Raw genomic sequence first — 26,477 nt, forward strand, 5'->3', positions numbered from 1 at the left:
TCTCTTCAGTTCGTGTCCGCGCAAAAAGATTTAGCCGCATGCTGTTCTTGCTACCACCAAGCTTGTACATAGATTGCATACCCATGCACAACCACCGCGAAAAAAATTTAAAGTTCGAGAAATTTAAGTGAAAAACGCTAGTTTTAGAAAAGGATTTTCTGCGGTGTGCTTTTTTTCTTATAATTTCCAATAACATTTTCACATATTTTGCATGAAGAACAAATTTTTTCATACATATACATAGCAAAAAGAATTAAAAACTACATTTGCTAATTATCCTCAAGCTAAAAATAGAAGCCAACTGCCAAAATATCCTAAAACTTTTGAGCATGCAGACAAAAATGAAAAACTTCTTCACATAAAATGCACAGTTACGTTAGACATACATACAACAAACAGTTGCTCACAGACATCTCTGCTCCTGCATATTCATACACACACACACACACGAAGTTAAATTGCCAGGGGAAGGCGAAGTGGAGTCCTTGAACCATCTCGGCTTACGAACAACCCCCAAACAACATTGGGTGCGTCGGTACTCGGCGTAACACATAACGGCCAAAAAAAATAGCAGTCACAACAAAAAACAAACCCAGGAAGCCGACGGTCGGCTGTTTGTGGGTACCCTATCTGTTGGTATTCCGCTGTAGATTCACCGTTGCCCTTTTATCTTTTTTGTGAGTGTGTGGCCGCCGCAACAAAAGGAGGCAGATACAAAATTTCGAAGATGTCTGCCGTATTTGCGAATAAGGTAATTTCGCATAAAATTCCAGCACAACCCACCCTCCCACAGAAACTATAGAAAATGTGAACCTGCTTAAATGACATTCGGCTTTTGTGCTATCAAATAATTTAAATGGATTTTCTTCTCAACGCAAAATAGTCTTAGGAGTCCACTCCTCTCCATTTATACAATGCAATTGCAGCCATCTAGCTTAATTACCTCTTTTTCATTCAGACCCTACCATCCGTCCAATTTGGTTAAGATTAGTGATACCAATATGTTTGGGTCCAAGCTGCGCTCGTGGATGGAGACGCACATCGGGCGTCCCCGAAAGAAGAGTAGCAAGCACAAGCAGGCGTCCTTGGAAACGGGAAGCTCCTGCTCCGGAAAGAAGGCTGGCACCCTGCCGCCGCAGGGGGGCAACTTGACCAGTCCCGTCCTGACCAGCAGTGGAAGCCACAGCATCGCTAGTCCAGTTCGTAGGCGCGAAGTATCACCCATTCAGTGCCATGTAAGTATATTTACGCCTGAGAAGTTGCTAATTGCTTACGTCTTATATATTTTTGTAGCCACCTAGTCGTCGATATGGATGGCAATCCCCAGACGACGATTCATACGTCATTACCTCGCCTAAATCAGAGAATCTACTAAACGCCCCGCATCGCTATCAGCCCAACCCGCTGCTGCAACAGCACCCGCACTACTTGAGCGTGCCAAATAGCAAAGACAACTCCTGTGGCGAGAAGTCGCCCATCGGGGTAAACTGCTCCTCGTCATCCATATCATCGCTGTCCTGGTCAACTGGCTCCAAGGAGCCCTCTTCTGGCAAACAGGCCACTTTTAGGGAGCTGTCCTTAAATGTGGAATATAACATCCCACCCGAGGAGGAAGTTGAGTACGAGGAGGTGGGCGCTCTACTGCTCAGGCCACCCGATTCTTTCGGTGAACAGCAGCGTCCTCATTCCGAGAACTTGAGCGTAATGCGTCTTCTCTACGATGATGAGCCTAGGCAAAGAAAAAACCACGTGCGATACGGCCGCCTACTACCCTCAAAGCTGGCGCCTGTTCAGCTAGGCGAGTCTTTGGAAAATTTGACAGCTACGCCTCCAATTCCAACAGCTCCGCCTACCGGCTCGCGTTTGCGAACTCCCCGTGGAATGCAGCGCACCACTTTCATGCCGGGACCACGACCCCACAGTTTGCCTTCACCGGAAAGCGCATATTCTACAGGCTACTCTACAGATGGCACATCGCCGTGCGCCGCTAACAACTACAACCCCCCCGAGTACTATATAAACATGCGCTCGGGAACCCACTACTTCCCCAAGAGCGTAAATTCGCTTGCTATAGAGGCGCAACGCTACAAGTTCGGCCTAAACCGCATTGAGGAGATGTCGCCCATGGACCCGCTGCCCAAGACCAACTTCACCAGCGCCAATCATACCTTGGAGTTGTCGCCTAGTCCACTCGCTGTGCGTCAGCAACCTAAATTTTTTGAATGTGAGTGTCAATGTGGTTAACCCGCCCTCCGGCAAACTAAACAAATAACCCATTTAGCATCTCGACTTAACTAGAAATATTTTACATATGTATTTTCTCTATTTATAGCTCCCTCGCCGAGACAGCGCTGCCGTATAAGAACGAATCCTTGGTACAACACTGGAGAGCATTTGCCAAACTCCTCAGCTCCCACCAGAACCGATCTTGATGCCACCAGCACAACGTCCACTACCTCGTCCGGCATTAAGTCTGGAAATGAGCTCGAAGTTTCGGCAACGAAAACAACAGGGTCGAATTCAAAAGAAGCAGCCGGCCATACCGAAAACCCCAACTACCGAGGCATTTTCAGCAAGTCAACCAAAGTGGCGGGTGTTGACACTCTTGGGGGTGTATGTAGTGGCGCACCTGAAACTGGAGTCGCTTCTGAATCCGAGGGCTCTTCGTCTTCGACTGAAGTGGAAAATCTGCATGCCCCACACACCATAAAGCGGCGTCAACTGGAGCACGCAGAGACGACAACAACTTCAGTGCATATGGCAGGTGGTGGTGGAGCAGGAGCTACTACTACCTCATTCGTGCTTAGTGATGACGAGGCCACCCTCAACGAGATGATAGGGAAGTTTGACGAGAGCTACATCTACGAGAAGGAGACTGACATACTGAGGTGAGCTTCAGTCCTCCACTGCTCAGCGAGTCAACTCGATTAACATTCCCAATTTTTAGTAGCGACTCGGATGTTACTGACTGCTGTCTTTCGGAGATGGACACTGGTCAGGATGCGGGAGATGAGTGTGAAACGGACGAGCTATTGGACATCGATTTCATAGATACTTCTTCGATACAAGAGAAAGAAAGCGATCGCCAGGACCTATCGCGCAATCTCGGCAGCTGCCAGTACTTTTCTAATCAACCCGTCAGTCCGATTAATCGTAAGGTTTCAACCCGCTCCCGACGTAAGAGCGGCCAAGAGGCGGGAGAAAGCTCACAACAGCGTCGACGTAAGCGGTATCTTAAGACGCGTAAGAAGAGTTGCGACAACCGCGAAAAGATCCCTTTGGCACCTTTCGGTGAGCCTAGGGGGTCCCGAAGTGTAGGAGGTACTCCCGTTTGCTTGCGCCGTAATCTGCTGGGTCCAAGAGAAAAGTAGAATACAAGTTATATTATTTGTTGTACAATTTAACATCGAATTTTCTCTACAGGATTTTTAAGACTTCCCCTTTGTCAAACCGCTCTAATTCCCTGATATTTGGCAGCATTAACGAAAAGAAAACACTCAACATTGCAGAAAGCGAAAGAGCTCTTTTCAAGGCAGACATTGAGGCTGATATAAAGTATAAGCAGCTAATCATGGAGGCGGAGTCATTACTGGAGTCAATGAAAAACAGCTTGCAGAGGTGATTTTCGTTAATTATCCTTCAAATTTAATTTCACCAAAAATTTTATATAGTATTCCCAGAGACACGCCCGTTGCCAGTCCGAGGCGGTTGAATCCTTTAGCCAACAAGCGAGTTGAGATGCTTAAAAATAGCGAGGTAGATCCCAAAAAGCAGGCACAGCTTCCGAATTCCGCTTCTCTGGAACATGAGATAGCTGCAGCAATCAACAAGCGCATAGAGATTCTGAAGTTTAATCCTCTGTCTGTCGCATCGCCGCCCAATAGTCCCAAGCTTGGACGTTGCAGTCCACGCAAAACGCATCTGACTAACTTCATAAGTCAAAATGCTCCGCCAGAGCTGCCGCCACGAAAAATGAACGGCCACATTCCCGTTGCACCACTGTCACCACAGCTGCAGCTAAATGGAAGACGTCTCCAGGAGAGTCCGAAGGGAAAGCGACGCACTATGATGGTGACATCCACAACAACAGTCATCAGCTTTAACGGCAGTGATTCTGAGATAGAATCCATTGCAGTAGAGGACATTAGTAATCAGAACTATTTGCCACAGCAGCAATCGAATCCGAAAGTTTGGCTTGAGTCGCAAGCACAAAATCAATTGCATGCGGAGTCGCAGAATTACAACTTTTATTGCCCACATAGCGAGCCCTTGAAGCGCAAGGTCTACAAGGGAAGCTCATCTTTCGAGCGCATTAAGAAGAACTTTGACTTGGAATTGGGTAAATAATTGGACCTTGCTTTATTACATTACGATTTACTTAACCATATAAAATACAGATGCAAACGGACGGAGCAAGTTGAACGAGCCTTCGCAAATAAAATATTCGGCCTCCGTGTCGGCAAAGAGCTCTATGCAAGACGTTACCGTTGAAGAGACTAAGGCAATGGACAGTAGTAACCGAAAGCGGCAGCTCTTACTGAATACCATTGTCGATTTGAAGCGCAGCTTAGAGAATCAGAGTTATCAGCTCAGTGGTCTCGGTGGTGAATAGAACTGGGTGAACAACCTGATATAGCTAATATCACCATCTTACTGACGCATCATGTATGATTTAGACAGTAACTAATTTGCTAAGACCTAAGCTAACTGTCCAAGCGAATCCCAGACTTGATACTGAAACTAAGCGCAATAACTTTCTAACTGATAAGAAAAGACGAGTATTTATATTGTAAATGAAACTATGGACTGGTGCAGGAAGTTATACAAAAATTTGGTGGCGTGTAGAAAATTGTTTTATGAACTTTATATGTTATAACCGTAGAAATAACACAGGTTTTCTTTGTTTTAAACTTGCATAGATGGAATTTTAGTTTTAAAATAGACTTCGTCGTTAGTTTGATCATCTCATGGCGTTCTGTTAATATTGATTGTTTAAGTTTAATCTTTGAATTTTTTTGTTTAAAAATATATTTATTTGTAAAGAAATTAATCTCAGATATTATTATTAATATGTATTGGAAATGCGCAAAGCTGAAAAGTGTTTAGAGCACTGACTCTCTGGTGTGTTTAATTATACTATCCTACAGACTTATACTATTGAACCTTAGCTTAATTGTGTTGATATTAGTCACTATGTTAAACTACATAAGTCAATAGCTGGTAATAATCCCTAATTAGTTATCAATCGTATGTGTGTGCGTTTATGCATATCCCACATGAGCTTAAAAGCTCATCTTATTGGTAGACATGGTAAAACATTTATCATCATTTTCATAAAAGTATTGAGAAGTAGTCCTTTAAGTAATATATACTACGATCCATCCACTCGAGTTTTTGTAGATTAATTAAAATATATTGTCTTTTTTTTCTCCTTTTTAGTTGATTAGATACAGAAGATTTTGTTTTTATGCTAGACATCTGATAAATGTAATGGAATTCAAATTATATTTCTATTGGTCTCGCCAAAATTTTGTCAAAAAAATAATGATTTTTATTGGGATTAAAATGATAGTAATTTAGATTAATTAACCCTTATAAACAATGTAGAGCCGACTCAAAGAATACTTAATATATCTCATATTGTAACGTGATAATAAACTTAATGAAAAACCCCAGACCTACATAATAAAGATCCAAAATGAGAGGTTATCGACAGAAAAGTAAGTATAAAGTAACTACTTACCATATATCTAAGTTGTTATGTTTGTGGTTTTCTGTTCTACACGTTCGTGTACTTTGTAGTTTTGCGTACTCGTTTTTCATTAAAATTAAAATTGCAATTAGTTTTCGTTTTCGCTTACGTTCTATGCCCGCTTTAGTGCCTAAGGCAGGTATGCTGTGTTAAATTTACTTAATTAGTTTCACCCGCGAAGCGACTCTTGAACATCGAACAGTAACCAAAGATCGCTGGCCCTGAAAGGCAAAAGACACAGCCCGCGAAATCAAGATATCGAACTCGATATCTTCAACCTTAAATGGGCTGCTACTGCGTAGTTCCGGACAGCGCACTATGACTGCAGCTATTAAGGTAATTTATACGCCCTAAATTCCAAATATTCAATTGGATTTCCTATAAAAGCGAGCTTAAGACAATCAAACGAGCTTTTGATATGACGATTTACAAAACGCAACTTAAGAAAGACTGCAACGGTCAGAATTGACGAAACCCCATTATCATGAGTGGTTTGAGTGATATTCTTTGTCACTTAAAACCCATGTAGTTACTTAACATATCTTTTGTAAACCTTAATAAACAACCAATATTTTGAAATGCCTTCCATATAAATTTCTCTCCCATGTTGAATCAAGATGCAAGTCATCATGGAATTTCCAGAGACGCCTATCAGATTCCCGGTTTTTGTCATCTCGTTCTTTATAATGTCTGGCGGTATAAATAAACACGCAGTTGTCTAAAAATCCCCAAGAAAAGTATCGACAGTGGAAAATTAGCAGACAGATCATGGAGTAGTCAATTGCTTCCCTCGCTGCAAATTATGCAAATGCTGATAGGGAGCGGGCTAGGCCAGAAACGGCTGCTGGTGGAATACAAATTGGCCAGGCCACGCTTGAAACATTAAATCAGTATAAAGTGGGCAAAAAACATGGCTTAAAAGAGCAGTCATAAAATGGTTGGTGGCCCAGTAAAGGAGGCGCGACTTGTTGTGGCTAGGTTGGAGACGCGTCATATATACAGTATGATTAAACTGGTTCCTTTTCCACAATGTACCCGCTCTGACCAGAAGGAATGTAATCCGGACAGCAAAGGCCGGCCCCTGAGCTGCAGGAGGATGGGAGGGTATAGAAATTACCAAACCCTAGAATGTGGAAACATAATGAACCGTTGAACAGGCTAAATCATTTATGTCCCTTACCAAAAATTGTGTATAAGCTTTTCATTAACGTACTAGGTCTGGTAAGCAACCTGAGATTTCCGGTTAGAGTATTGATAGGTGCGACTCCACACTCCTCCCGAGGTGTGATCAGTTTAGAGCCGATATGAAGCTGTGGATCTCAAGCGATTAGCCGGCCTAAAGCTTTGAGCTCGTGGGAAGAGGGCCAAGTTTTTGTCGTTTTTGTAAGCTATTGACTGTTTTGAGTTGTTGCTGCTGTTCAACGTCTTGTCGATTGTTGTTATTACTATCGATTTTTGTTTTTGTTTTGTTGTGGATGATGTACGTTTTGGCTGTAAAATGTTTCTTTAGTGTTGAGTTGCTTGGCTGGCGGAGTCGTGGCCTCTGCAGCAGTCGCAGGGGCAGCGCAGCCGCGTTCCCGCAACCGCTGTTTTTAGCCTTGAAGGTCATACTCAGGTGTGTGGCATTCAGATTCACCTGAGTCCGGACCGAAACCGAGTTTGTGTCCGAAACCAACCGAGTCGGACCGAACTGCTCTGTGCTTGCGCTCAGCTCTAAACAGGTAAGACGGGCAGATGGGGAAGGGGCTGGTTGTTGTTTTGGCAGTTATGAAACTAGTCCAATGACTCGCCGCCCATGTGTGTGTGAGCCATGTCTTCTGACTTTGCCTCCTCTTCTTGTAAGCATGTAATTACTTACAGTGGCCTACGGGTCGTATGGCTGATATGCGATGTGGGGCCTTTTGGCCAGTTTTCCAATTTAAAATAAATGAATACATTTTTAATAAATGAGTTTCAATTGTACCATTCTGAGCTTTAAGACCTAAGATCCCACTCTTAGCCCTGCTTCCTGTGAGTGTGAGTTATTATGTAAAGTGGGTCAAGCTAATTAATTTTGAGAGTACTTAATTAGCGTTCGCTCCCATTCAGTCGCAGATCAAGTAGATCGCTTGACTCTGAGATGTTTTCGGTGCATTCCACCCCCCACCTGGAATCCGCTATCGTATATTGAATATTGTGGATTGCAAAACAACCTCCACAGAATGTTCGTGAATGAATATTTTTGGCGTGACTTATCGCTCTCTGTAAAGTCTGCCGTGTAAGCTCGACAAGCTCGGCTCTGTGCTTGTGTGAGTGTGGAATTTCGAGTTTTTGGACTTTGTACTAGTGGATAGGCCATGAACCGACTTCTCCATGCTGGCCGCCGACATAGTCTGGGACACCGCCAATTCAAACTAGATGGTGAGCTTTGTTTGCACTTCGCCATCCATCTGTGGTGAAACTTAGATGAGCGTATGGACGGGGTTCTAATTATTGCGCGATATGACGTGTTTGCTGATAGCATAATGCGGAATTATTTGGCTGTATAACCCTATCCATATCGATCGAACAGCGTTCATAACGAAACCAGCATCCGCAAATGGAAGGCGGAACTCCGTTACTGGGGGATGTTGCCCTAAAGTAAATTTTGCGCTGTTGTTAATCGAATATTAGCTGGCTTCCATTTGTTAAAGCTTCAGCCAAGACGTTTTAGCTTCCGCCTGCATACGTCGTTCTGGGGTCAAACGGAAGTGTTTCTCGATATTTTCGGACCTCTCATGCTAATCTCTGATGGAGTTGTTAGCTGTGCCGTTATTAATTAATTTCTCAATTCGATTTGAATACCAAGTTATTTTTGGATCGCAACAGAGGCACGTGATAAAATTTGACTTCGGCTTTGTTACTCCAGCTGTGATTAGTGCAGCTCACTGCTGAAGAGCAGCAGCTTCAACCTTGGGTATTCGAACTCGGACCTCGGACAGTACCCAATTGCTTGGCCAGTTACAAGCGACGCAAACTGCTGAATCACGTTGATTCGGACTTTCTTTTGTCGCCGTTGAATTATGCAAATTTTGGATAAATGAGTCTGGGAGCTTGGGCTTCTTCTTCTCGGACGATCAAGGTCCAGAAGCTGTCGGACTGGGCGGGGTCAATAAACGGAAACGTAACAACGCAGCATTGCTAGAGTATCGATCTTCGCTAAGTTATGATACTTCCGTCTACCTTCAGCGTTGCCTGGGTTAAGGCAAACGGATAGCCAAAACAAGCGGAAGCCAAAAGTGAGGTAGAACCGTAAACAAGTTTTACTCGCAGCAGCCGAAATATTAGTCAATCCACCAAAACCAAATGGTTTGGCCAAAACGAATGGTAAAAAACTTATACTGAGTCTGAGACTGGCGCAGTTTGCAAATACTTTTAGCCATTCCCACCCCTCTCTCGCTCCTCTTGCGATGCGGAAGCCTTAGCAGGGTGCTAATTGATGAGACGTAGAACCAACTGAAATCCCACAGAATCACGTTCGGATTGACTTCCATTTCAATCCATTCTGGTGGCCTAGTGAGGGAAAACCCTGGAAACCACTCAAGGGGAGTCTGTTGATAAACAAGAAACAAGTTCATGGATTCTAATTTCATTAGACTAGTCGCAATTCTCATTACCACCATGATAAGGCCACGACCAAGAGCACAACCAAAATATAAACAGAAATAAACACTAACTAGCCGTGAAGTGGCCGCGGCGGAAAACCAAATTAACTTGGCCCAGATACATACTTACTAGAATGGCACGACGTTCTAAAAGAAGATTATGAATTGCATATTACCGAGTCATAATCTGAGAGATTGAGACCGATTGAAGGCATAAACATGACGCCGCATGCTGTTCGCAATTGAAGCTCCCTATAGCAAGTGCTCACATAGCTCTTGATTCTGGGCACGAGTCCAAAAACTTGACAGCCATAAAATCGCCGGTCTTCCCCCGCCCTGAACTTGAGTAGGGAGTAGATATGGCCATGAATCAATCGCATGATCGATAGTTGTTCACGGCCACAGGCTATGAATCGGTCGGGCTGGAATTATTTTGTAATTGGAGGAATGCTTCGCCTTAACGACTTTATCTATGCATAGATAAGGATGCCTGATAGACTTCGCCTTAAAGTGGTTCGAGCGAAAGTTTTCCTTTTTCCATAGTTACTTCTAATCAACATAGCCATAGGAATAAAACCAGTGAATTTCAAGGGGCGACCCGCAGTTGCTTTCATTAATTCGTCTGAAAGTGAAATAGGATTAAAACCAATTTCAGATAAAAAGTTCTGATTGGCAAAATGAAATTCACAATTAAAAGAAATTTTGATAAGCCGGAAGTAAGATATATAGTATAGTATATATATATCGAAGTATTCATTCTATTGTTTAAATAGTTCCCGTTTTAAATCGAGGAACTGCGTTAGATTAAATAAGATCAAATAAAGTATAATTCTATAGAAAATATATGTATGTATATATTTATGTACATGCATTTATTCTTTAAAATCTAATAAAATAAAAATGTAAAGGAAAATATGATCTGACTTGCCCCAAAAGTGGCTACCAATAAAAAACTTTTGGAAGCCTTCTAATATGTAATCGTTGAGATTGTTATATTACTGCGTATAGACTGTAGCTTATATAGCTTATTTACAATAGCCATTTCCACCTTTCAACCGTCCGGCTTTACCGATTCCACTGGCTTTTGTACAAATTACACTAATAACAACTTAAAATTTTGCTCTGTTGGCACTTTCTTCGTAGTGCCAAAAAATGAGGGACAGAGAATGGGTGGCCAGAACGAGGTAAGAGAAACAAGCAGGTTGAATATATTTTCTACGTAAAATTTATTTATTGTGTATAAATAATTATTTTTTAGCTCTCGCACAAGCGCTATTAACGTTAGTAATTTACAGTTTGCTCTGAGGTCTTTAATGCCTAACTAGTGACATCCATGTGGATCAATGAATTTCGGTAGAATCACTGAGGAATTTTTCATCACCATCCCACTTTGCCTGTATCCACTGGATGTCGCTTGTTGGCTGCGAAAAGAAAACGTAACATAACGGCACAAATAGTTGGCTTAAAGAATTACAATAACAATTGTGGAATCTATAAATTTGCATACATACTAAAAGTAAAGTGGGCTGCCTCCGATATATCCTGCCCCCACTTAACTTACGCTCGTATTCGTAATTTAGTTAGAAATTTAATTTCTTGTACTCTTTGAACATGGTTTGTTTTAGTGTTCTTCTGCAGTTCCCGTAGCTATGTACTCAGTATTTATATGAAAATACAATTTTAAAGAAATAGGGATAAATGTGTCGAGGTCCCAGCTGCGCTATGGATAATATTTTTGACTTAAACGCAGAGAGTCCCCAACGTTTACAGAAGGAATGATCGGGATTCTGTGAATTTTTGATTTCGGTTACCTTTTAAACCCATAAGAGAGACACAACGAACAGGTTTCAATTTTTACAAAAGAGCGGTTGTTGATTTGTTGCTTTAGGCGCTGCGTTACCGCTGCTCTAACTACCAGTTAGTTATTATTCTCAGCTATACATTTATACATCCTCCTTTACACATAGGATCCTCATATGTCTAAGTTAGCACCCCCTCAAGTTACATACCTAATCATATACATAGATATAGATTTACAGATAAAGATATAGATATATTTAAATATAAACCTCACACTTGGCTCACGTGATACTAATAAGTGTAAAGGCCCGCCCGCAGCTATGTTATGAAGTTAACCCCGACCAGCTCGAAAGGAAGTGAAAGTGTAAAAGTAGGAGGATTAGGATAAGAGGGTCGAACGGGAGTTGAGTTGGCCGTCTTAGACGGGCCCAATATCACTTTGGTATCTGGCGGTCAGGTAATTGGCCGCCTCTGTCATTTGTTCCAGGCACTGGTACAGACCGTTAAGATGCCTCCGACAGCGTTGTGCCAGCTCTGTGGCCTTATCTCCTGACACTTGTTTGGACTTAGCCACATCTACGATATCGCTGCCATCACTGCTCTGCGCGTTGTCGCTCTTGTTGCCGTCCGACTCCAATCCGGAGTCGTTCTCCTGCGAGATGTCAGAGTCCGAGTCGCTCATGTTGCTTACCGAGTTGGTTGACATCATCGAGGCGGTGGAGGTTCGGCGCACATGGCCCTTGGAACTACCAGGAGCCGTTGTACTGGGGCTTCCACTGCTGGACTCAGTCTTGCTTTCGCTGGGATTGCAATTAGAAGTGAAATTTAAATTGGGACTGGTGTTGAGCTGCTGCTTATGCTGGCTTAGCTGCTCGTCATCCTCCTGGTTGGCGGTCCAAAGCAAATCCTTTTTTAGCGAATTCAACATGTTGTACAGGTTAAACAGCTCGGATGCGCTAAGAAAGTCTTGCACATTCTTTGACTGTGCTGCCCCCCGCTTTCCTTGGGCACTGGAGCTCTGTGTTAGCTGGTTGGCGGTTGAGTCTTTACCGATGGCTGGGATGATGTCAGTGCTGTCGCCGATCTGCGGATAAGCCAAGTAGAGCGTTAAGTTCGGTGCCTTTTCAGTGGACTACATGGAGCTTGGGTAAGGTTCATAATGTTGGAGTACCGACCTGTCGATCCATGAGCCTGCATGGCACCAATATGGTGTCGTCCATAATGTTGACAGTTTTTACAAACTTTTCCATCACATTGACGATGCTGTCTTTAGAAAACTGCTGCTCGTCGTGACGCGCGATGCGGCGCAGGCAGTTCCTAAAAAAATCAGAATAAACGAAAGATTAGATTGGGCTAGCGAATAGTAAATCAGTAGAGCGTTCAGGGGAACCAGTTTGGACAATAGACGGCGTGATTGAGGTCCATGCCACATCGCACCAGACCAGACCGTTCTACAGCGTCGTTAAGTCTGCCGCGACCAGACTTCCGCCACTTAAAACCCTTACTCTTTGGTGCTTTCTGATTGGTATGGGTGCGTCTTGACGCTGACCAAAGTGGCGAATGATCAATATGAATTAGTTTCTATGCAAATCAGCAATTCGCTGGTTTTGTCGCAAATTCAATTCGTATACAATAAAAAAAAACCAGTTCGAGCTATTGTATCTGACAGCGCTCGTGTAGATATAGAAAGAGAGCCCAGGCGGACGGGCAGAAAGATTTCTAATTTGGTTTTCAAAGCCAATTTAACTTGTCCACGTGCTTTAAGGCAAATATGATGGTGGGACTCCAAAGGGCAGAGCGTCGGCACGGCTCACCACATCGCAACTAATGGTTACACAAATTTCACTGGTCTCATTAACTTTAATAAACAAAAATATCGCATAACATCGATAGGTTAAGCGTCATAAACTTCAGTCGACCATTAACCCGACGGATACGGGAGTGGTTTCTGATATCTGGATCTGTAGAGTCCAAAGCCTCACGTCGGCACCAGCTATTGCCACCAGACGGTTCCCAGACGGAGCTTGAGTTGCGTATCTCCTATGCCCTTCATTTAATGTGGGTATGATGTCGTTGCTCAGCCCGGTATGTAGCCAGTCAGTGCGGGGACGCGTGATCGCAGCTAGTTGACGGTACGAGCGACGAGCGACAAGCGCACTGATAAATTTAGTTTTTGTGACTGCGCCATTTAAAGACCTCTACCCTACAGTTCTACAGTTTTATAGTTCTCCGCGTCTGCTGCCCTCCCTAGCTGCACAGGAGAGCAAACTTAGACAATCTAGATATCGATGGCTAAAGTGTAATACGGGGTGGGGGTGGCCACGCGACTGCTGCGAGCTCCGCTGACCAATATCGTCCGACGGGGGGCCAGAACCAGATCTTAATTTTATAGCAGAGGCAGACATGTGTCAAGGTGTTTCCTAAGGCACGGCTACATGGCGTGGACATCAACGGAGGATTCCCAGACACTCAGTGACTAATTAAGCTAATTTGATTGGATTCTAATCATGAAAATCGGCATATGAATGAGAAAACAATTACCATCTTTTCAGCGTTTTCGCTTGGCTATTGCTTTATTGGTGTCTCATGAAAATCTAAATAATCACCTCAATTGAATTTTAATTATATTTATTTGTTTTATGACCACGATCCCAGAGTTGAATTGTTGGTTTTAATCAGACTTCTCTGGAATGCTACCCGTTTGCCAAAAACACTATTCAGTGGATATCTTTCCACAGATCTTCTTTGGAAACCGTTCCCGAGAACCTAATGTTAAATGTCAATGTTAATGTTAAAACACCAAACACTACAAGCAAATTGAAGGTATAAAATAATCATTAGAAGCACACCTGCTTGCGGGAATTGGGCTAAGTCTGGCCATCACGCGACATGCGCCTAGGAAGGGCGGGAGAAAAGGTAACGGGTATGTACCGCATACAACGCCAAAATCAGGCGATTTTTTCATTGAGTTGAAGTTGAATGTGGTTGAGGGGATGGTGGGATAATATGAGGGTGTCGCTGAGCTGCTTCATGTGGCAAGCGAGACGCCTCTCTTTTGACTTCTCTTCAGTACGAGCGATTTCTCTTTAGTGCCGTGTGGCGTGATGCGATATGGCCCAGAAACGTACGATGGCCGGACTAAAACTAAGAGTCGCCTCCATCAGCTGAGCACGATGAATGAATCGCTGACGATGGTCTTCTCTGCTCCCGCTACTGCCTTGTTTTTCGTATTTTACGTATTTGCAATGTTGAGCAATGGCAAATACATACGAATACGCAGTCTTTGAACCGAATTGACCAATATTTTGGTTACTTTGGCTGAGCTTCGACCTCCAGCATAATCGATATTTGATACGGCAGTAAATTAGATATTCTATGTACTCGGTGGCCGGGTTGGTTTGGCTTTGGCCATTGGCTGCCGTAAGTTGCCGTTCAAGGTGACAACTGCCTCAAAAACTGTCACACTGCGAGGTGAATCAGAGAATTTTCCTTTAAGTTTGGAGACTCAAAAAGTCAGGGAGGTGGCCAGATAATAGCGACCGATGAGTAAATGCTAATTACCGATAACTAACAAACTATTGTCAGTGGGGCTAGAAAAGGTGCGATAGAGATAATACCTTATCGCATATCCAAAAGCTGGACCTTTAATTTGCTTCTGTTGGCTAACTCGAAACATTTAAGCAAACAAACAGCGGAAAAACGTCAGTATATATCTGCATAGGTGTACAACATATGTGTGTATAGCCGATTGTGTCATATTAGCGCTGGCTTCGTTTTTTTTCTTTCGTGTTTGAAATGGCCGTCCACCGAAAAATCGTACGATAAATTTCTTGTATCTCGTTTTTTCGTTTCTTAGTGTCGGTGCAAACGAAAGAGAAAACGAAGGCGGGGTACGGTTAAATTGGATTCAATTTAAGAGGAGAGTGAGTCGACGAAAGAGAGCGACAGAGGCGAGGCACGGGCGGATCGGGAACCGGGGGGGATCAATGTAGCATCACTTGGGACAAATTAAACTCAAACGCTTTATACTCGGACTCACCGACTTGTCTCCAGCTTGGTGAGGTCTGTGTATCCACTCATGATAGTTTTGCCTTCTGTTTTCTGATGATGTACTGCTGACACAATTTATATGGCAAATTTTCTTTTTCTCTTGGGTGTACCAACACTTGACCACTTTCACTCGCGTCCGGTATCAAAATATTCCTGGTTGGAATGGGATTACGAAATTTCCACAGGTGATTTGTTCGAGTTTGCTTTGGTTGCAGCGCGAAGCTCAAGTGGACTAACGTAGCTGCTGCCCCGGCGGAACCGCTCTGACTAGTGCGCTCTAAGAAGTCGCGGCTGTTATATGCCAAAAATTTGCATGCGCGCCACGAGTTTAATAGGACCACGACTTTGGCTTTGGCGGTCGATCTTGTCCGATCCGATTAAAAACGTAAGAATTCTAAACAGTCTGCACGCGCCCCAACGAATTGATTTAATTCCAAGTGATTGCGACGACGACGACCAGAAACGCACCACCGCAGTCAACGAAGAGGTTTTTAATAAATTACAGAGAGAGAGCGTTTTTGCTGCTTTTATAGAGTACGGGGCGAACTAGGGATGTAGACGCTTCGATTGACTATCGATTACACGACATATGGAACTGGATCCGTTTGAAAATGTACTTTTGAAAAAATGTATCGGAGTTTATATACATATAAGAATGTAATATTAAATAACATTAAAACAAAAGACTATTGATACACAAATTTTTTATCGTTATTATTTATTCTCCTAACCTAGCATACTTTTTCGATTACAAGCTTTTTTTACAAGTAATAATTAAAACGAAGAAACGCTATAGTCGAATATAGCTTTTATGATGGTGATCTCTCAACAGTTTCCACAACCAAAATAAATTTAATTTTACATATATAACGGTAATTGATGATTAAATAATACCCACAATTCTTGATTTCTAATTTTTCAAAATTTGAAAGGGCCAGTACTTTGTAGATATCTTCCTTTTTATTTGTTCTTAGGGCTTTTTTGATTGGATTATATATTTATGTACATACATTGGGTATAGATTTCATCCGTTCAATACCATTCCATTTTGGCTTGTTAACCCTACTTTTCTTTCTGTTCTTGTGACCTGTGAATGAAAATTGTCATATTCATATCTATTTAATGGAAGATTATAAATGCGCTTACTGAACACCCTAAGAATGTCAATTCGGGAGTAACACTTCTGACGGTCTCCGTATCTCCCTCCCCTTAGCGCGGTAGGGATTTTTTGCACACATAGGTACATTTCCAACACTTGGTCCGTTGTCAGGACTTCGAGCATATTTAATTCAGGGTCCCAGTAGAAGGGAAGAACACCATGCCTTAAGCAATGCGCCAGTTCGTCAAACATCTGTTTTTTTCAGGATCAGATAATTTTGTCAGACCACGGGTTAATATATATGTTTGCGTGTAAAACACATCATACTTACATCAGGTAAAATGACTGTGACCGGCATGTGCCAGTAGGCCTCTGGTTCGTTCCTAATTTTCCAAAGAAACAAAGTTTTAATGTAGTAGCTCTTAAGGTGACCTAAGTTGGTCCTAACATCGCGAAAATTCTTCATAAGTTTTATTGCATCCCGGCAGCTCTCTGGCTTATCCCGCAACATCTCCCTTTCCGCGGCGTAAAAGGAGGACCTAAATGAGATGCTGCTAGTTTGGGTTTGAATTTTCAGGGGTTTGGGGATTGCCTCCCAGTAAGTTAAATTAGCTCGGTTAAAGTATCTCAGTGGACCCGGAAGCAACACGTTCTGTGTGGCCCCCAAACGAATGGCTGGTACAAAGTCGACCGAGTACTCCAGATCTCCATTAACAAAAATGGTGTGGGCCGGCCCACATATCCTATATTTCAGTTGAGACAAAATACCATCCACCTCCAAGCAGTTCGCGATACGGTTGAGAGATCGGGAAAAAAGACTTTGAAGCCAGGAACAAAGCTTATCAACGTCGAGGAAGTTTTGCGCGTTGACTAATTGTACCTGAAGCAATTTTCGAAATCTCTGGTAATCCTCGCGGGGATTCTCTTCAAGAAGTTTTAAAACGCGCGTCATGTCGAGAAATACATTGCCCGGAATATTAGAATCTCGCGACACGATGATGCTTTCGTAATACGGAATTTGCAGCTTAAAAACTAAATCGAATTCGTTGGGTTTCGCGACTTTTAACATATCTCCCGTGCTCCCTGCAAAATTAATCGGAAACTACACCGTAAGTTACGATCGAGAAACGCGACGCGGTAGGATAAAGACGAAACGCGAGGCACAAGGATTCTAGGCTCAGATATAATACAACCGAATTTCGATAAGGAAAAATGTGTACATACAAATGTATTTATTTTTACAACCGGAGTGCAGTTCTTATCGAGGTGACGAGTGCTCTGATACATGGTGGGAACGGGAATATGATAAGGGATATGTGAACGGTGATGGGAATAAACTCAGTAAGTGAGTCACACGCCTTGCAGGTGACGTAGATCCATTAGGCCGTCTTCCAGAACATACCTTCCAAACTATACTCTGCGATGAGGCTGTCTAGGTGTGGGTTCTCCGATCTTAATATTCCAAATATTTTAGAACACAATGCTTCGAAATGCTTACCGTATCTTTCTTTCTCCTGCTCTGGGATGGCTATGTACTTACTTTTACATGTATCAATGGCATTTATCAAAAAGTCTTGGAAATTCATCGCTATTTTTGTCTTTACAGCTTACTTATTATTTGTTCTGAAGTTCAATACTTAATGGCCGCCAATCCCACCCACTAGTGTGGCCAAAGAGAATCGTAAAAGCTTTACCGGTTTACTTGACGGCAACGCTGGAACTGAAGAAAAGCTTTTTACATATTTAGCTTGGAAATATATTTGGTACCAAAACACCGATTTGCTGATTTTAGCCAATAGAAAGCTAAATGCTATAATTAACAATGTAGACAATATTTAATTTTGAGGACCTCCGATATGAAACAGGCTAAATAGGTAAGCCCCGAAACAACAACCATTAAAATAAAAAACTAATTAAATGATGAAAGTCTTCAAACAATCCATCTTAACTTTACCTAAAAGAAGGTTTAACGGTGAGTTATAAAATTTGTAAAAACCATCATTAATACTAGAACTTAATTTAATCATAAACGTGAAACTGATAGTTGTAGATCATGGAAATCAAACAAATGTTATACAATTTGAATTTAAAAAGTAGATCTAAATCGTTCCTATACCTAATTTTAGGTAAACAGATTTTAATCCGTGTTCTGTAGCCAAATTATAACACTTTGTATGCAGAATTAAAATGCTAATTAGAGAATGAGTTTTATAAATTCCCTTAAGTCTGTCTGTAAATTACAGGCAATAAGAAGCGAGATCATTTTACGTTTGTACAAAATTATTTCGGCCAAACTAAAGTTGTTTTATTCAGATGACAAACAGTACTATTAATATGGGGTACGTCTACAACCGAAGCCGGACTTCTTAGTGACCCGCGGTGGCGGCCTTGGCGGCGATCTCATCCTCCTTGGCGTGCAGGGCAATAAGTTCCTGTTTCTTAGTAGCAATGCGTTCCTCGCGGCGCTTGCGGGCCTCGCGCACCTTCTGTCGGCGAGCCTCGGCTTGGTCAGCCAGCATCTTGCTGCGCTGTTTCTCGGCCTTCTTCTTGTGGATGTACTCCATAAGGACACGCTTGTTCTTGAACACGTTACCCTTGCACTTCATGTACAGGTCGTGGTACAAGTGCCTGTCAATCTTCTTGCTGTCACGGTACTTTTTCAGTAGGCGGCGGAGGACTCGTTGACGCTGCATCCACACCAACTTGGTTGGCATGCGGGCGTTTGCAGTACCCTTGCGCTTTCCGAATCCACAGTGGCGGCCTTTGCGACGAGCCTCGGTGTTCTTGCGCACACGGTAGCGGGAGTGGACTACGACGGGCTTCTTGATGATTAGACCATCCTTTATAAGCTTACGGATGTTCTGACCTGCAATGGGAGACAATTCGGGAGTTAGTTGCAGTCTGCTTCACTGGGCGCAAATTAACTTACGCGAGTTTGTGTTGGCGATCTCGTTGATCTCATTGGGGTCCAACCAGACCTTTTTCTTGCCGCATCGCAGTACGGAGGCTGCGAGCCTCTTTTGGAGCTTTAGAGAACTGTAATGGATAGGTATTTGTTAGTCGTTTGAAACCAATATAGCACGTTATAATTTATATGTGTATGTGTGTGTGTGGGTTGTTGGTGAGGGGCGCTCGTTTAGTTATTTCACAATTGCTGAATAAACTAAATAGCACTCGGAATTTTCCGCATTCGCAGAGTAGCGCCCTAGGCACCGGAACGCCTTGCACACAATTTGATAACGCGAGTGTATCATTCCACACATATTTATAAACTCAAATCTACCTCATGCTGTCGACCCGTGCTCGTCGTGGCTGGGAAAGAAAGAAAAATTTGACAGCCGGAAGCGAGCACCATTTTCTGGTGGTCGCATTTATCGATATATCGAAAGATACCTCGGATGTTTGGCAGCAGTTCAGTATTTTAACAGAGTGGCAATGGCTGACGGATGTTCTTTGAGCTCGACGGCTAAAACTAAAAAACTAAGTTAGACGATTTAATTTTTTTAAGATGCATATTTTTCCGCCGAAATCTCAGTATAATTTTTTTTCATCGTTGAACAGCAAAAGTTTTTATGAATATATAAAGCTTTTAAAAACATAAATAAAATTAATTTAAGAGATGAATGGTTCAGTATTATAGTCATTATTATCATTATGTTTTTAATAACCGTTTTTAAATACATATAATCATTTCTTTGAAATCCATAATGTATACTTGGTATACTTTAATGGTTAACCTTTGGTCACACTAAACTGATTTGCAATAACAAAATAAGCTAATGTAATAATTTATTATTACAAAATAACTTTTAAAGCTTAATTGTGCCTAAACAGTTATAAACAAGGGGTGTGCGCAATGCAAAACACGCTTAGATGCAGCCTGGGCATGGTCCGGTCATCCCTGACGCATCTGCAGACAAAATCCACACTTTCAGCCTGCAAGGGACAGCTCGCGGGTGCCAGACGGTCCTTCGCCTTACTGCCACAGGAGCAAGAGTCCAGAGAAAGCCCCAACAGACTGCCCCGCCTTATGGACTTTCCTGAAATTGTGTGGCCCTCGGCGCTGAATACCCTCAAGAACTGGATTACCATTCAGTTTATTATTCGACCGTACTTTGACAGTGAGTTTCAGCTCAAGGACTTTATATACGGCGCCAAGCAAGCTCTGCAGGTGGGTCCATAGTCCGGCTATTATAAGGATTTTAAGCGTAATCCTTTCCAGGTCGTCTCCTCAAAAATGATGGGCGGTGACCTGGATTCTCTGGAAAAGCTGGTATCTGCCGAGGCGATTGCCGAGCTGCGCCCTGTGATCCAGAAGCTGTCAATGACGCAGCGCCGGCAGCTGGAGATCAAGGAGAGCGACATCTACCTCAGTTTCCCCTACCAGGTGGGCATTATGTTCGACGAGGCCAATGACAAACTGCAGAAGCGCTTTGTTGAGATAACAATGGTGTTCCATGTGATGCGTGGTTTGTCCGAGATGAGAGAGCGGGGCGAGGAGGTACCCTGGAATATGGGGTTAGTAAGTCAAGCTTTTGTCCTGAAGTCGTCCCAATGCCGTAATTAATGTATTGTAGGACCCTGCCTGAGTATCAGGATAAGGTATTTATCTGCAATTATCGATTTGTGAAGGAATTTACCGCTGGACAGCATTCTGACTGGACAATCAATGTGGCCAATCAGTTTAGGGCCATCGACCTTATCAACGAGAGCAAATAACACCTGGTTACGGGTTTTCATATACCGCCACTGTTCGCCGCATCCTAGACGATATTAAGCTTACACTTTGTTGGAATAAAAGTTTAGTTTACCGAATTTAGGTATAAAAAACTAAAATCTTTAATGTGGATCTCTGAATTAATTTAAGTTCTTGTGAAATGAGTGCTTGTAGCTTTGGAATTATGTAAAGATTAATGTCCTTCGTGCTTTGCCCTATAGATGCCCTTGGGGTCGTACTTGTCCAGCAATAGTTTCCATTCGCCGGCCTTGTTGGCGCGCAGGAAGTTTATCACCTTCTGGGAGTTACGGCGCTGGACTTCGGTACATTTAGAGCAATCAGACTGCAAAGCGTCGGGCAGAAGACGTTTCAGTTCGCGGCCCTCCGGCGTGCACGGTCCCTTATCCATTAAACACTTTAGGTAGTTGTTCAGTACACGGTTGTTGCCTAGAACATCATCCACATTTACGTTGTCGAACTTGTTTGTGTACTGCTTCTCAGGAGCGGCGGTCGCCAGACCGGCAATCACGCAAAACACGATAGCAAGAGAGGCCTTCATTTTAGGGGATGTGCTGCAAAGACAAGCGAGTTTCGGGTTAGCAAGTAAAAAAAGAAAGCACTATTTGGTTCTAAGCCCCAACCTCTTTTTTCTGAAAGCATCTTTCTAATAGAATTATTAGAGACTATAGCTGAGCTCCCCAACTTTTTATGTCTATTTATGGCCCTTGACATAAATATAGCGTATGCATACTAATTGGCGATCGTTTGGTTTCAATATTTTATAAAGAAGATTTCACAATTTCACGTCCACGTCGGCATAGTCACTTTCGACTTCTTTGTGGCTTATATTCAAATCCCAGCCCAATAGCAAGTTACTATGGTTTATGCAATCGGTGCGGGCTTGCCATGATTCGAAATCAGTAGTACGATTTTCCTCATTTCCTTTTGGGCGTTTAGCCATACTAAACACTGCTAAACGGTTTACTTACATCTCTTCCGGAGGTTTTCGGTTGCCTGGTTGTGGTGTGTTTGAAGGCACAGCTTAGATTGCGAGCAGTTAGCCTGTTGCCCTGGCTTTTATACTAGGGGCTTTAACGGCTCCTACACTGAGCGCAATTGCTCGCTCTCTGGTGGCGTGAGCTTTAGATGGCGTGGAGGTATCGTCGGGTTTGACCAATGTCGCGGAGCAGTGTAAAGCCAAAGCTGACAACCCGAACCGGATTTTGGATGACTGACTTAAGGTTTTTTCAGCCGAATTTCGGTAAGCGGTCTGAAAGTCGAGCCAGCGGTTCAAAGGGTGGAATGGAATAGGAGTTTTATCACAGATTTATCTCTCACACACCAACCGTTTGTTTACCCGTTCACGTAGGAAATTCGTAGGAAAGCATTGACGTACGTGAAAATTGAAATTTACATGTTGATTTTGCCAGTCGGTCTAAGTTGCTCCGAGACTTGCAGCTGCCGCTTGAAGTTCGGGATCCGACTCTTTCTCGACTTAACGAGCGCGCTTGGTATTGCTAACGTTGTTGTCGCTGTGTTGTAATCATTTTATGCATTTCCATTTCCCTTTTAATTATATTTGGCGTCATGAATCGCACGCACCAGTCTAGACTTAACCAGATTTCGAAAGCTCTTCGGACGGGCGTGTGTGATTGGGTTTTGTTTTGGCGCAGTCCGATCGATTCCAACAGGTCTGGCCTGAGTAATGGGGATTTACCCCTGTCCCGATGGACATTTCGGATAGCTCGCCATGACTGGGTGTTTTTTAGGCAGCCCCGGCGGTCGGCTACACTCTGAAGAGAGCTCGCTAATGGAGCTTAGTTCAAGCTGATTATTCTAGTCTGGTGGGGCCAAAAATAATTGGCCATAAAGCCAAAATATACTTTATAGCCTCGTACAATTATGAGCATTTTTACGACTCTGACGCGGTCGATTCTAGTGATACGCTGGCTCGGTGGATCTTCTCAACTCGGTCTGGGGTAGGGAGGTCAATAAATCACCGCTTGGTCTCTCCACCTGTGACATAACACTCGTGCCAATTATACAAACAACTTTCTGGTTGTACGCAGTGATTAACATTTAAATTGGGGCATCCTTAGCCTCGAGCGCTGGAGATATCGATTTATGCAAATTAAGAGTCGTCGGAAAGGAAAAAACTCCATGGCGTGTTGTCATATAGGGGGGCAAGGGCACCAAGGGTGGCTTACCTTGAAGTCGGACAGGGCATCAGCATCGCAGCCAGGGAAGATCATGAGGCATGTTCAAAAGTTCAGGCTCAGGAAGGTGAAGTTAACAAAGCGAAACAAAAGTAAACAAACCGCAAAATCCACAACGGCGGCTCAGAGGTTGAAGAAATACAGGCAATAAGAAAACAAATTCACATATTAAATAAAACAAAAAATTAATCTTAAGCCCTGTACGTGTCCAAGTTTTCAGTGTCACAACGAGTGGCAGCAGTAAAGGAGTGAATGGAACCCAGATACTCGACCTTAACTCGCCAGAACAAGGAATGTGCCGGCAATAGACCAACGGAAGGAGACTCGCCTAAGCCAGGCCGTGTGGTCGTCTGACAGATAAGGTTAAATGAGGCACATTCAATTTTCTTAGTTGTGTATTAAGTAACGACGAACTACTGATAATGGATCAGTAGCAACACCTCTAGCCTAAACCTAAATTTTTTTATATATATTTAAACACGGGACTGGGAAGTAAATCACATCAACAGACACTATTTGACAGCCACATCAAAGGAGGAAGCGTTTGCCTGGAAATTGGTTTCCAGAGCGGTGGTGGTGCCCATTTCGCCACAGCACGCCTTTCGCAAACCCGCATAGCCAATATCGCCGCAGGCCACTCGGATCGCCTTCAGAACGCTCCACAATGCCAATAATAGGTATAAGCCCATGCAGTACGGCTGCATGTGAGCCACGATGTTTACGTTGATCCACATTAGGGCGGTAACGAAGCCAGGCAGCTGCCCCATTTCCTGAAAAGGTTTCAAAACTTTAGTACACATATCACATTCCGAATCGTGCAGTGCGGAACTTACAAACTCATACCAGAAGCTGGGGATCATCATGTTGCTAAATCTATTTAGGCGAGGGCTAAACGTCCTAAGATCCGGAATGGGAATATTAGACTGAAAGCGATACTTCTCCGTCACAGGAATGCCGGTGACAGGCTCCAGCAGAATATAGGGTTCGTGGTCATCGGCGTTAGGCGTGTATCCTTCGTAGTGCTCGCTCCAGTTGTAGCTGCTTCCGAAAAAGTGCGGCATAGAAAACGCAGATGGAGCGTCATCTGTGGGAAAAATAGAGTTGTGGGTTACAACATCAACGAGCTACCAATTCAAGGTGGGTTATTTGGGTACAAAAAAGTTTGGTTTACACGCGTACTTATCACACACTGGGATACATCGAACATCCCGTCGTGCAGCTTAATTCCGTAACTGGTATCCAGACATTGCGGAGGTTTCTGGTTGGCCTGAAGCAGTGTGTAGCGAAATGTGTCAAGGCCGTTGTAGCGCTGCTTGCGCTGGTAGGTGAGAGGAAGGACTCGACAAGACTCGATAGCCACTATGTCCAGTGGTGTTTCTGGGCGGACAAAAGGTGGGAAGAGGGAGTTATCCAGGGCGCCGGTCACATTGAAGGGACAAGAGTCAGAGTCGTAACGACGAGTGTGCGGACGTTGCTCCCGGATGATGACCTCGTCGTTAAGCGTTTCGATACGGAAGAAGTTCTTAATGCCGCGCTCCGGGCCAATGTTGACTGTATATACCTCCTCCTTCTCCTTAAGAGCCTGAGGGAATAGCTTAGCTAGAATATAAATAGGTAATATTCTCCACTCCACTTACGTTGTGCAGTACCGCGACGTTGGGTTTTATGTCGGAAACTTTAGATAAATGTTTTAACAAAGGTCGTGTAAACTCCCACAGAAAGTAATAGACGCTGTCGGTGACAAAAATACTCTCCATCGTGAACATGGTATCGAAACCGATGGCCAAAAGCGGCAAAGTATGTTTCAACTTCGATGCTGCGCCTAACATCACGTTATTGGTGGACGTTATGGTCCAGTTCAGGACGTCTGGAGCCACACTCTCCTCCGGGAGAAACTCTACTACGCGGTAACGGTGCTTGCGGTACTTAACATTTGTCGCATTTCGCTCCAAGATGTCATTGAACCCTACGATTTTGTACACAATAGGACCTATCTCCTGTACCTTTAACTTGGTATCACGGCCGCTTTGAAACTCCTCGGCGTTGGTCACGTTGAATACATAGTTTTTCAGTTTCCCAAACGGCGAGTTTATCCAACTGTCCATGGTAGGCATCTCCTGGCGGAAGCGAACATGCTCCCTGGCCACCAGGATGGGGTAGTCTACGCCACATGACACCACAAAGAGGATGATATTAAGGGCCGCAAGGATCACGCAGAGCACTATTTTCACCCACTGAACAAACTTCATTTTAGGGCTAAGGACGCAAACCAGAGACGAGATTTACGTCCGATCGAGAAAAAGCACGCGATTCGTTTGAGACGAATTCTAATCAAAGTTTGGGAATGGCTTTACAATCACTTATCACCAGCCTCACATTTGATTCTGTTTAATTTAAAAACAAAGTATATAGCGAAATAGCAGAAAGGCTATCAGCAAACACAGGAGGGTGATGTGGCTTATGCCGACTATGGGGAATAACAGTGATAAGACAAACAAATCTTTGACCCGAACATAAAAATTGTTGGGATCGGCTTTGCAGGATATACTTGCCATACTGCCCATACATATATCGCCATTCAGACCCCACCGGAATTTAAGCTGACCTTGATATGTATCAGGTCCGGATGACTTGCAGTGGAACAGCCGACTCTGTCCTGGGGATCCGGCAGCGGTGGTCTTATCAGGCACAGACAGAGCACCCTGGTGTTATCAGTGCCCTGGGCAGCCAAACATGCAACGAAACAAATCTCTCGCCATTAACGTGTAGGCTTAGCTTGTCTTTTGATCTTGTCTACGCTCAGAATCTTTATTTATTTAAAAACCTGATGGATTGTTTTAAAATTTTTTAGGGACTACTCGTACATCTCAAACAAACAACGCTCCTAATAAAAGCCAAAAAGAAATAATTTAATGTTGGTTCTTTGGGCTTAGTAGAATTTTGTTATGTTGTACCTTTAGGACGGAAAAGTAACATAAATCGAGTGCCGTGCCTATAAGATAGAATATGACCCGTTATAAGAAAACTCAAGAATATCTGCACGCCATATTAATTATTAATAATAAATTCACTGAAATGTTGATTATCGTATTTGTTTTTAATTGATTATTAACATTAAATTCAGACTTTTTGATGGTCGGGACGGTTTAAAATAGCATACTTTTGGGATGACTCAGAATTGGTTCAGGTTACTTAAGTCAGAATCGAAAATAAAAATGGA

General features: G+C 43.3%; 7 protein-coding genes across 13 annotated transcripts; 2 read left to right on the plus strand and 5 right to left on the minus strand.

The window, feature by feature from the left end:
- The first annotated feature begins 169 nt into the window (after window positions 1–169).
- LOC108107443 lies at window positions 170–6,266 on the plus strand. Of its 2 annotated transcripts, none has more exons than XM_041819908.1 (8): window positions 170–751; window positions 959–1,235; window positions 1,294–2,224; window positions 2,333–2,888; window positions 2,948–3,367; window positions 3,424–3,618; window positions 3,672–4,339; window positions 4,398–6,266. In XM_041819908.1, exons 2-8 carry the CDS (start codon window positions 1,002–1,004, stop codon window positions 4,610–4,612), a joined length of 3,219 nt encoding a protein of 1,072 aa, XP_041675842.1. In that variant the 5' UTR covers window positions 170–751; window positions 959–1,001; the 3' UTR covers window positions 4,613–6,266. The 2 variants fall into 2 exon arrangements, with proteins under 2 accessions (XP_041675842.1, XP_017070473.2); XM_017214984.2 differs by having other exon boundaries at window positions 2,951–3,367.
- Window positions 6,267–10,582: 4,316 nt separating this feature from the next.
- On the minus strand, window positions 10,583–15,728 carry LOC108107297 (dentin sialophosphoprotein). Of its 2 annotated transcripts, none has more exons than XM_017214754.2 (3): window positions 15,215–15,728; window positions 12,351–12,492; window positions 10,583–12,259 (listed from the first exon to the last, which is right to left on the minus strand). In XM_017214754.2, the coding sequence occupies exons 1-3, from the start codon at window positions 15,253–15,255 to the stop codon at window positions 11,594–11,596; spliced, it is 849 nt and encodes a 282-aa protein (XP_017070243.2). In that variant the 5' UTR covers window positions 15,256–15,728; the 3' UTR covers window positions 10,583–11,593. The 2 variants fall into 2 exon arrangements, with proteins under 2 accessions (XP_017070243.2, XP_017070244.2); XM_017214755.2 differs by lacking the exon at window positions 15,215–15,728 and adding an exon at window positions 12,838–13,344.
- A 339-nt stretch (window positions 15,729–16,067) lies between these two features.
- Window positions 16,068–18,496, minus strand: LOC108107296 (cyclic GMP-AMP synthase). 3 transcript variants are annotated; one of them, XM_041819922.1, is made up of 4 exons: window positions 17,727–18,496; window positions 16,656–16,707; window positions 16,372–16,576; window positions 16,077–16,312 (listed from the first exon to the last, which is right to left on the minus strand). In XM_041819922.1, the coding sequence occupies exons 2-4, from the start codon at window positions 16,680–16,682 to the stop codon at window positions 16,224–16,226; spliced, it is 321 nt and encodes a 106-aa protein (XP_041675856.1). In that variant the 5' UTR covers window positions 16,683–16,707; window positions 17,727–18,496; the 3' UTR covers window positions 16,077–16,223. The 3 variants fall into 3 exon arrangements, with proteins under 3 accessions (XP_017070241.2, XP_041675856.1, XP_041675857.1); XM_017214752.2 differs by lacking the exon at window positions 17,727–18,496 and having other exon boundaries at window positions 16,068–16,312; window positions 16,656–17,666; XM_041819923.1 differs by lacking the exon at window positions 16,077–16,312 and having other exon boundaries at window positions 16,527–16,576.
- A 90-nt stretch (window positions 18,497–18,586) lies between these two features.
- Window positions 18,587–19,714, minus strand: LOC108107299 (60S ribosomal protein L19). The gene is made up of 3 exons (XM_017214759.2): window positions 19,608–19,714; window positions 19,254–19,360; window positions 18,587–19,190 (listed from the first exon to the last, which is right to left on the minus strand). The coding sequence occupies exons 1-3, from the start codon at window positions 19,610–19,612 to the stop codon at window positions 18,691–18,693; spliced, it is 612 nt and encodes a 203-aa protein (XP_017070248.1). The 5' UTR covers window positions 19,613–19,714; the 3' UTR covers window positions 18,587–18,690.
- A 323-nt stretch (window positions 19,715–20,037) lies between these two features.
- Window positions 20,038–21,160, plus strand: LOC108107298 (m-AAA protease-interacting protein 1, mitochondrial). 3 transcript variants are annotated; one of them, XM_017214757.2, is made up of 4 exons: window positions 20,045–20,105; window positions 20,159–20,495; window positions 20,547–20,842; window positions 20,902–21,160. In XM_017214757.2, the coding sequence occupies exons 2-4, from the start codon at window positions 20,181–20,183 to the stop codon at window positions 21,041–21,043; spliced, it is 753 nt and encodes a 250-aa protein (XP_017070246.2). In that variant the 5' UTR covers window positions 20,045–20,105; window positions 20,159–20,180; the 3' UTR covers window positions 21,044–21,160. The 3 variants fall into 3 exon arrangements, with proteins under 3 accessions (XP_041675859.1, XP_041675858.1, XP_017070246.2); XM_041819925.1 differs by having other exon boundaries at window positions 20,038–20,495; window positions 20,547–20,846; window positions 20,902–21,022; XM_041819924.1 differs by having other exon boundaries at window positions 20,039–20,495.
- LOC108107300 (ejaculatory bulb-specific protein 3) lies at window positions 21,140–22,132 on the minus strand. The gene is made up of 2 exons (XM_017214760.1): window positions 22,031–22,132; window positions 21,140–21,613 (listed from the first exon to the last, which is right to left on the minus strand). Exon 2 carries the CDS (start codon window positions 21,598–21,600, stop codon window positions 21,235–21,237), a length of 366 nt encoding a protein of 121 aa, XP_017070249.1. The 5' UTR covers window positions 21,601–21,613; window positions 22,031–22,132; the 3' UTR covers window positions 21,140–21,234.
- A 1,502-nt stretch (window positions 22,133–23,634) lies between these two features.
- On the minus strand, window positions 23,635–25,591 carry LOC108107488 (scavenger receptor class B member 1). The gene is made up of 4 exons (XM_017215034.2): window positions 24,895–25,591; window positions 24,437–24,839; window positions 24,091–24,341; window positions 23,635–24,027 (listed from the first exon to the last, which is right to left on the minus strand). The coding sequence occupies exons 1-4, from the start codon at window positions 25,504–25,506 to the stop codon at window positions 23,770–23,772; spliced, it is 1,524 nt and encodes a 507-aa protein (XP_017070523.2). The 5' UTR covers window positions 25,507–25,591; the 3' UTR covers window positions 23,635–23,769.
- Between the last annotated feature and the right edge of the window lie 886 nt (window positions 25,592–26,477).

Source organism: Drosophila eugracilis, unplaced genomic scaffold, assembly GCF_018153835.1.
Source record: "Drosophila eugracilis isolate 14026-0451.02 unplaced genomic scaffold, ASM1815383v1 contig_1765, whole genome shotgun sequence".
Lineage (NCBI taxonomy): Eukaryota > Metazoa > Arthropoda > Insecta > Diptera > Drosophilidae > Drosophila > Drosophila eugracilis.

Bases quoted from the DNA above. Each gene is read 5' to 3' on its own strand.
- LOC108107443 (XM_041819908.1), top strand. From the start codon at position 1,002: ATGTTTGGGTCCAAGCTGCGCTCGTGGATGGAGACGCACATCGGGCGT. The intron at 1,236-1,293 runs GTAAGTATATTT...ATATTTTTGTAG, and splicing joins TATCACCCATTCAGTGCCAT to CCACCTAGTCGTCGATATGG. The intron at 2,225-2,332 runs GTGAGTGTCAAT...CTCTATTTATAG, and splicing joins GCAACCTAAATTTTTTGAAT to CTCCCTCGCCGAGACAGCGC.
- LOC108107297 (XM_017214754.2), bottom strand. From the start codon at position 15,255: ATGAGTGGATACACAGACCTCACCAAGCTGGAGACAAGTCG. The intron at 12,493-15,214 runs GTGAGTCCGAGT...TGATTTTTTTAG, and splicing joins ACCAAGCTGGAGACAAGTCG to GAACTGCCTGCGCCGCATCG. The intron at 12,260-12,350 runs GTCGGTACTCCA...GCTTATCCGCAG, and splicing joins GCAGGCTCATGGATCGACAG to ATCGGCGACAGCACTGACAT.
- LOC108107296 (XM_017214752.2), bottom strand. From the start codon at position 17,393: ATGTTAAAAGTCGCGAAACCCAACGAATTCGATTTAGTTTTTAAGCTG. The intron at 16,577-16,655 runs GTAAGTATGATG...TGAAAAAAACAG, and splicing joins TCACAGTCATTTTACCTGAT to ATGTTTGACGAACTGGCGCA. The intron at 16,313-16,371 runs GTAAGCGCATTT...TTTCATTCACAG, and splicing joins TGACATTCTTAGGGTGTTCA to GTCACAAGAACAGAAAGAAA.
- LOC108107299 (XM_017214759.2), bottom strand. The intron at 19,191-19,253 runs GTAAGTTAATTT...CTCCCATTGCAG, and splicing joins GATCGCCAACACAAACTCGC to GTCAGAACATCCGTAAGCTT.
- LOC108107298 (XM_041819924.1), top strand. From the start codon at position 20,181: ATGCAAAACACGCTTAGATGCAGCCTGGGCATGGTCCGGTCATCCCTG. The intron at 20,496-20,546 runs GTGGGTCCATAG...AATCCTTTCCAG, and splicing joins GCGCCAAGCAAGCTCTGCAG to GTCGTCTCCTCAAAAATGAT. The intron at 20,843-20,901 runs GTTAGTAAGTCA...AATGTATTGTAG, and splicing joins GAGGTACCCTGGAATATGGG to GACCCTGCCTGAGTATCAGG.
- LOC108107300 (XM_017214760.1), bottom strand. From the start codon at position 21,600: ATGAAGGCCTCTCTTGCTATCGTGTTTTGCGTGATTGCCGGTCTGGCG.
- LOC108107488 (XM_017215034.2), bottom strand. From the start codon at position 25,506: ATGAAGTTTGTTCAGTGGGTGAAAATAGTGCTCTGCGTGATCCTTGCG. The intron at 24,840-24,894 runs GTAAGTGGAGTG...CTATTCCCTCAG, and splicing joins ACGTCGCGGTACTGCACAAC to GCTCTTAAGGAGAAGGAGGA. The intron at 24,342-24,436 runs GTACGCGTGTAA...TTTTTCCCACAG, and splicing joins TGTATCCCAGTGTGTGATAA to ATGACGCTCCATCTGCGTTT.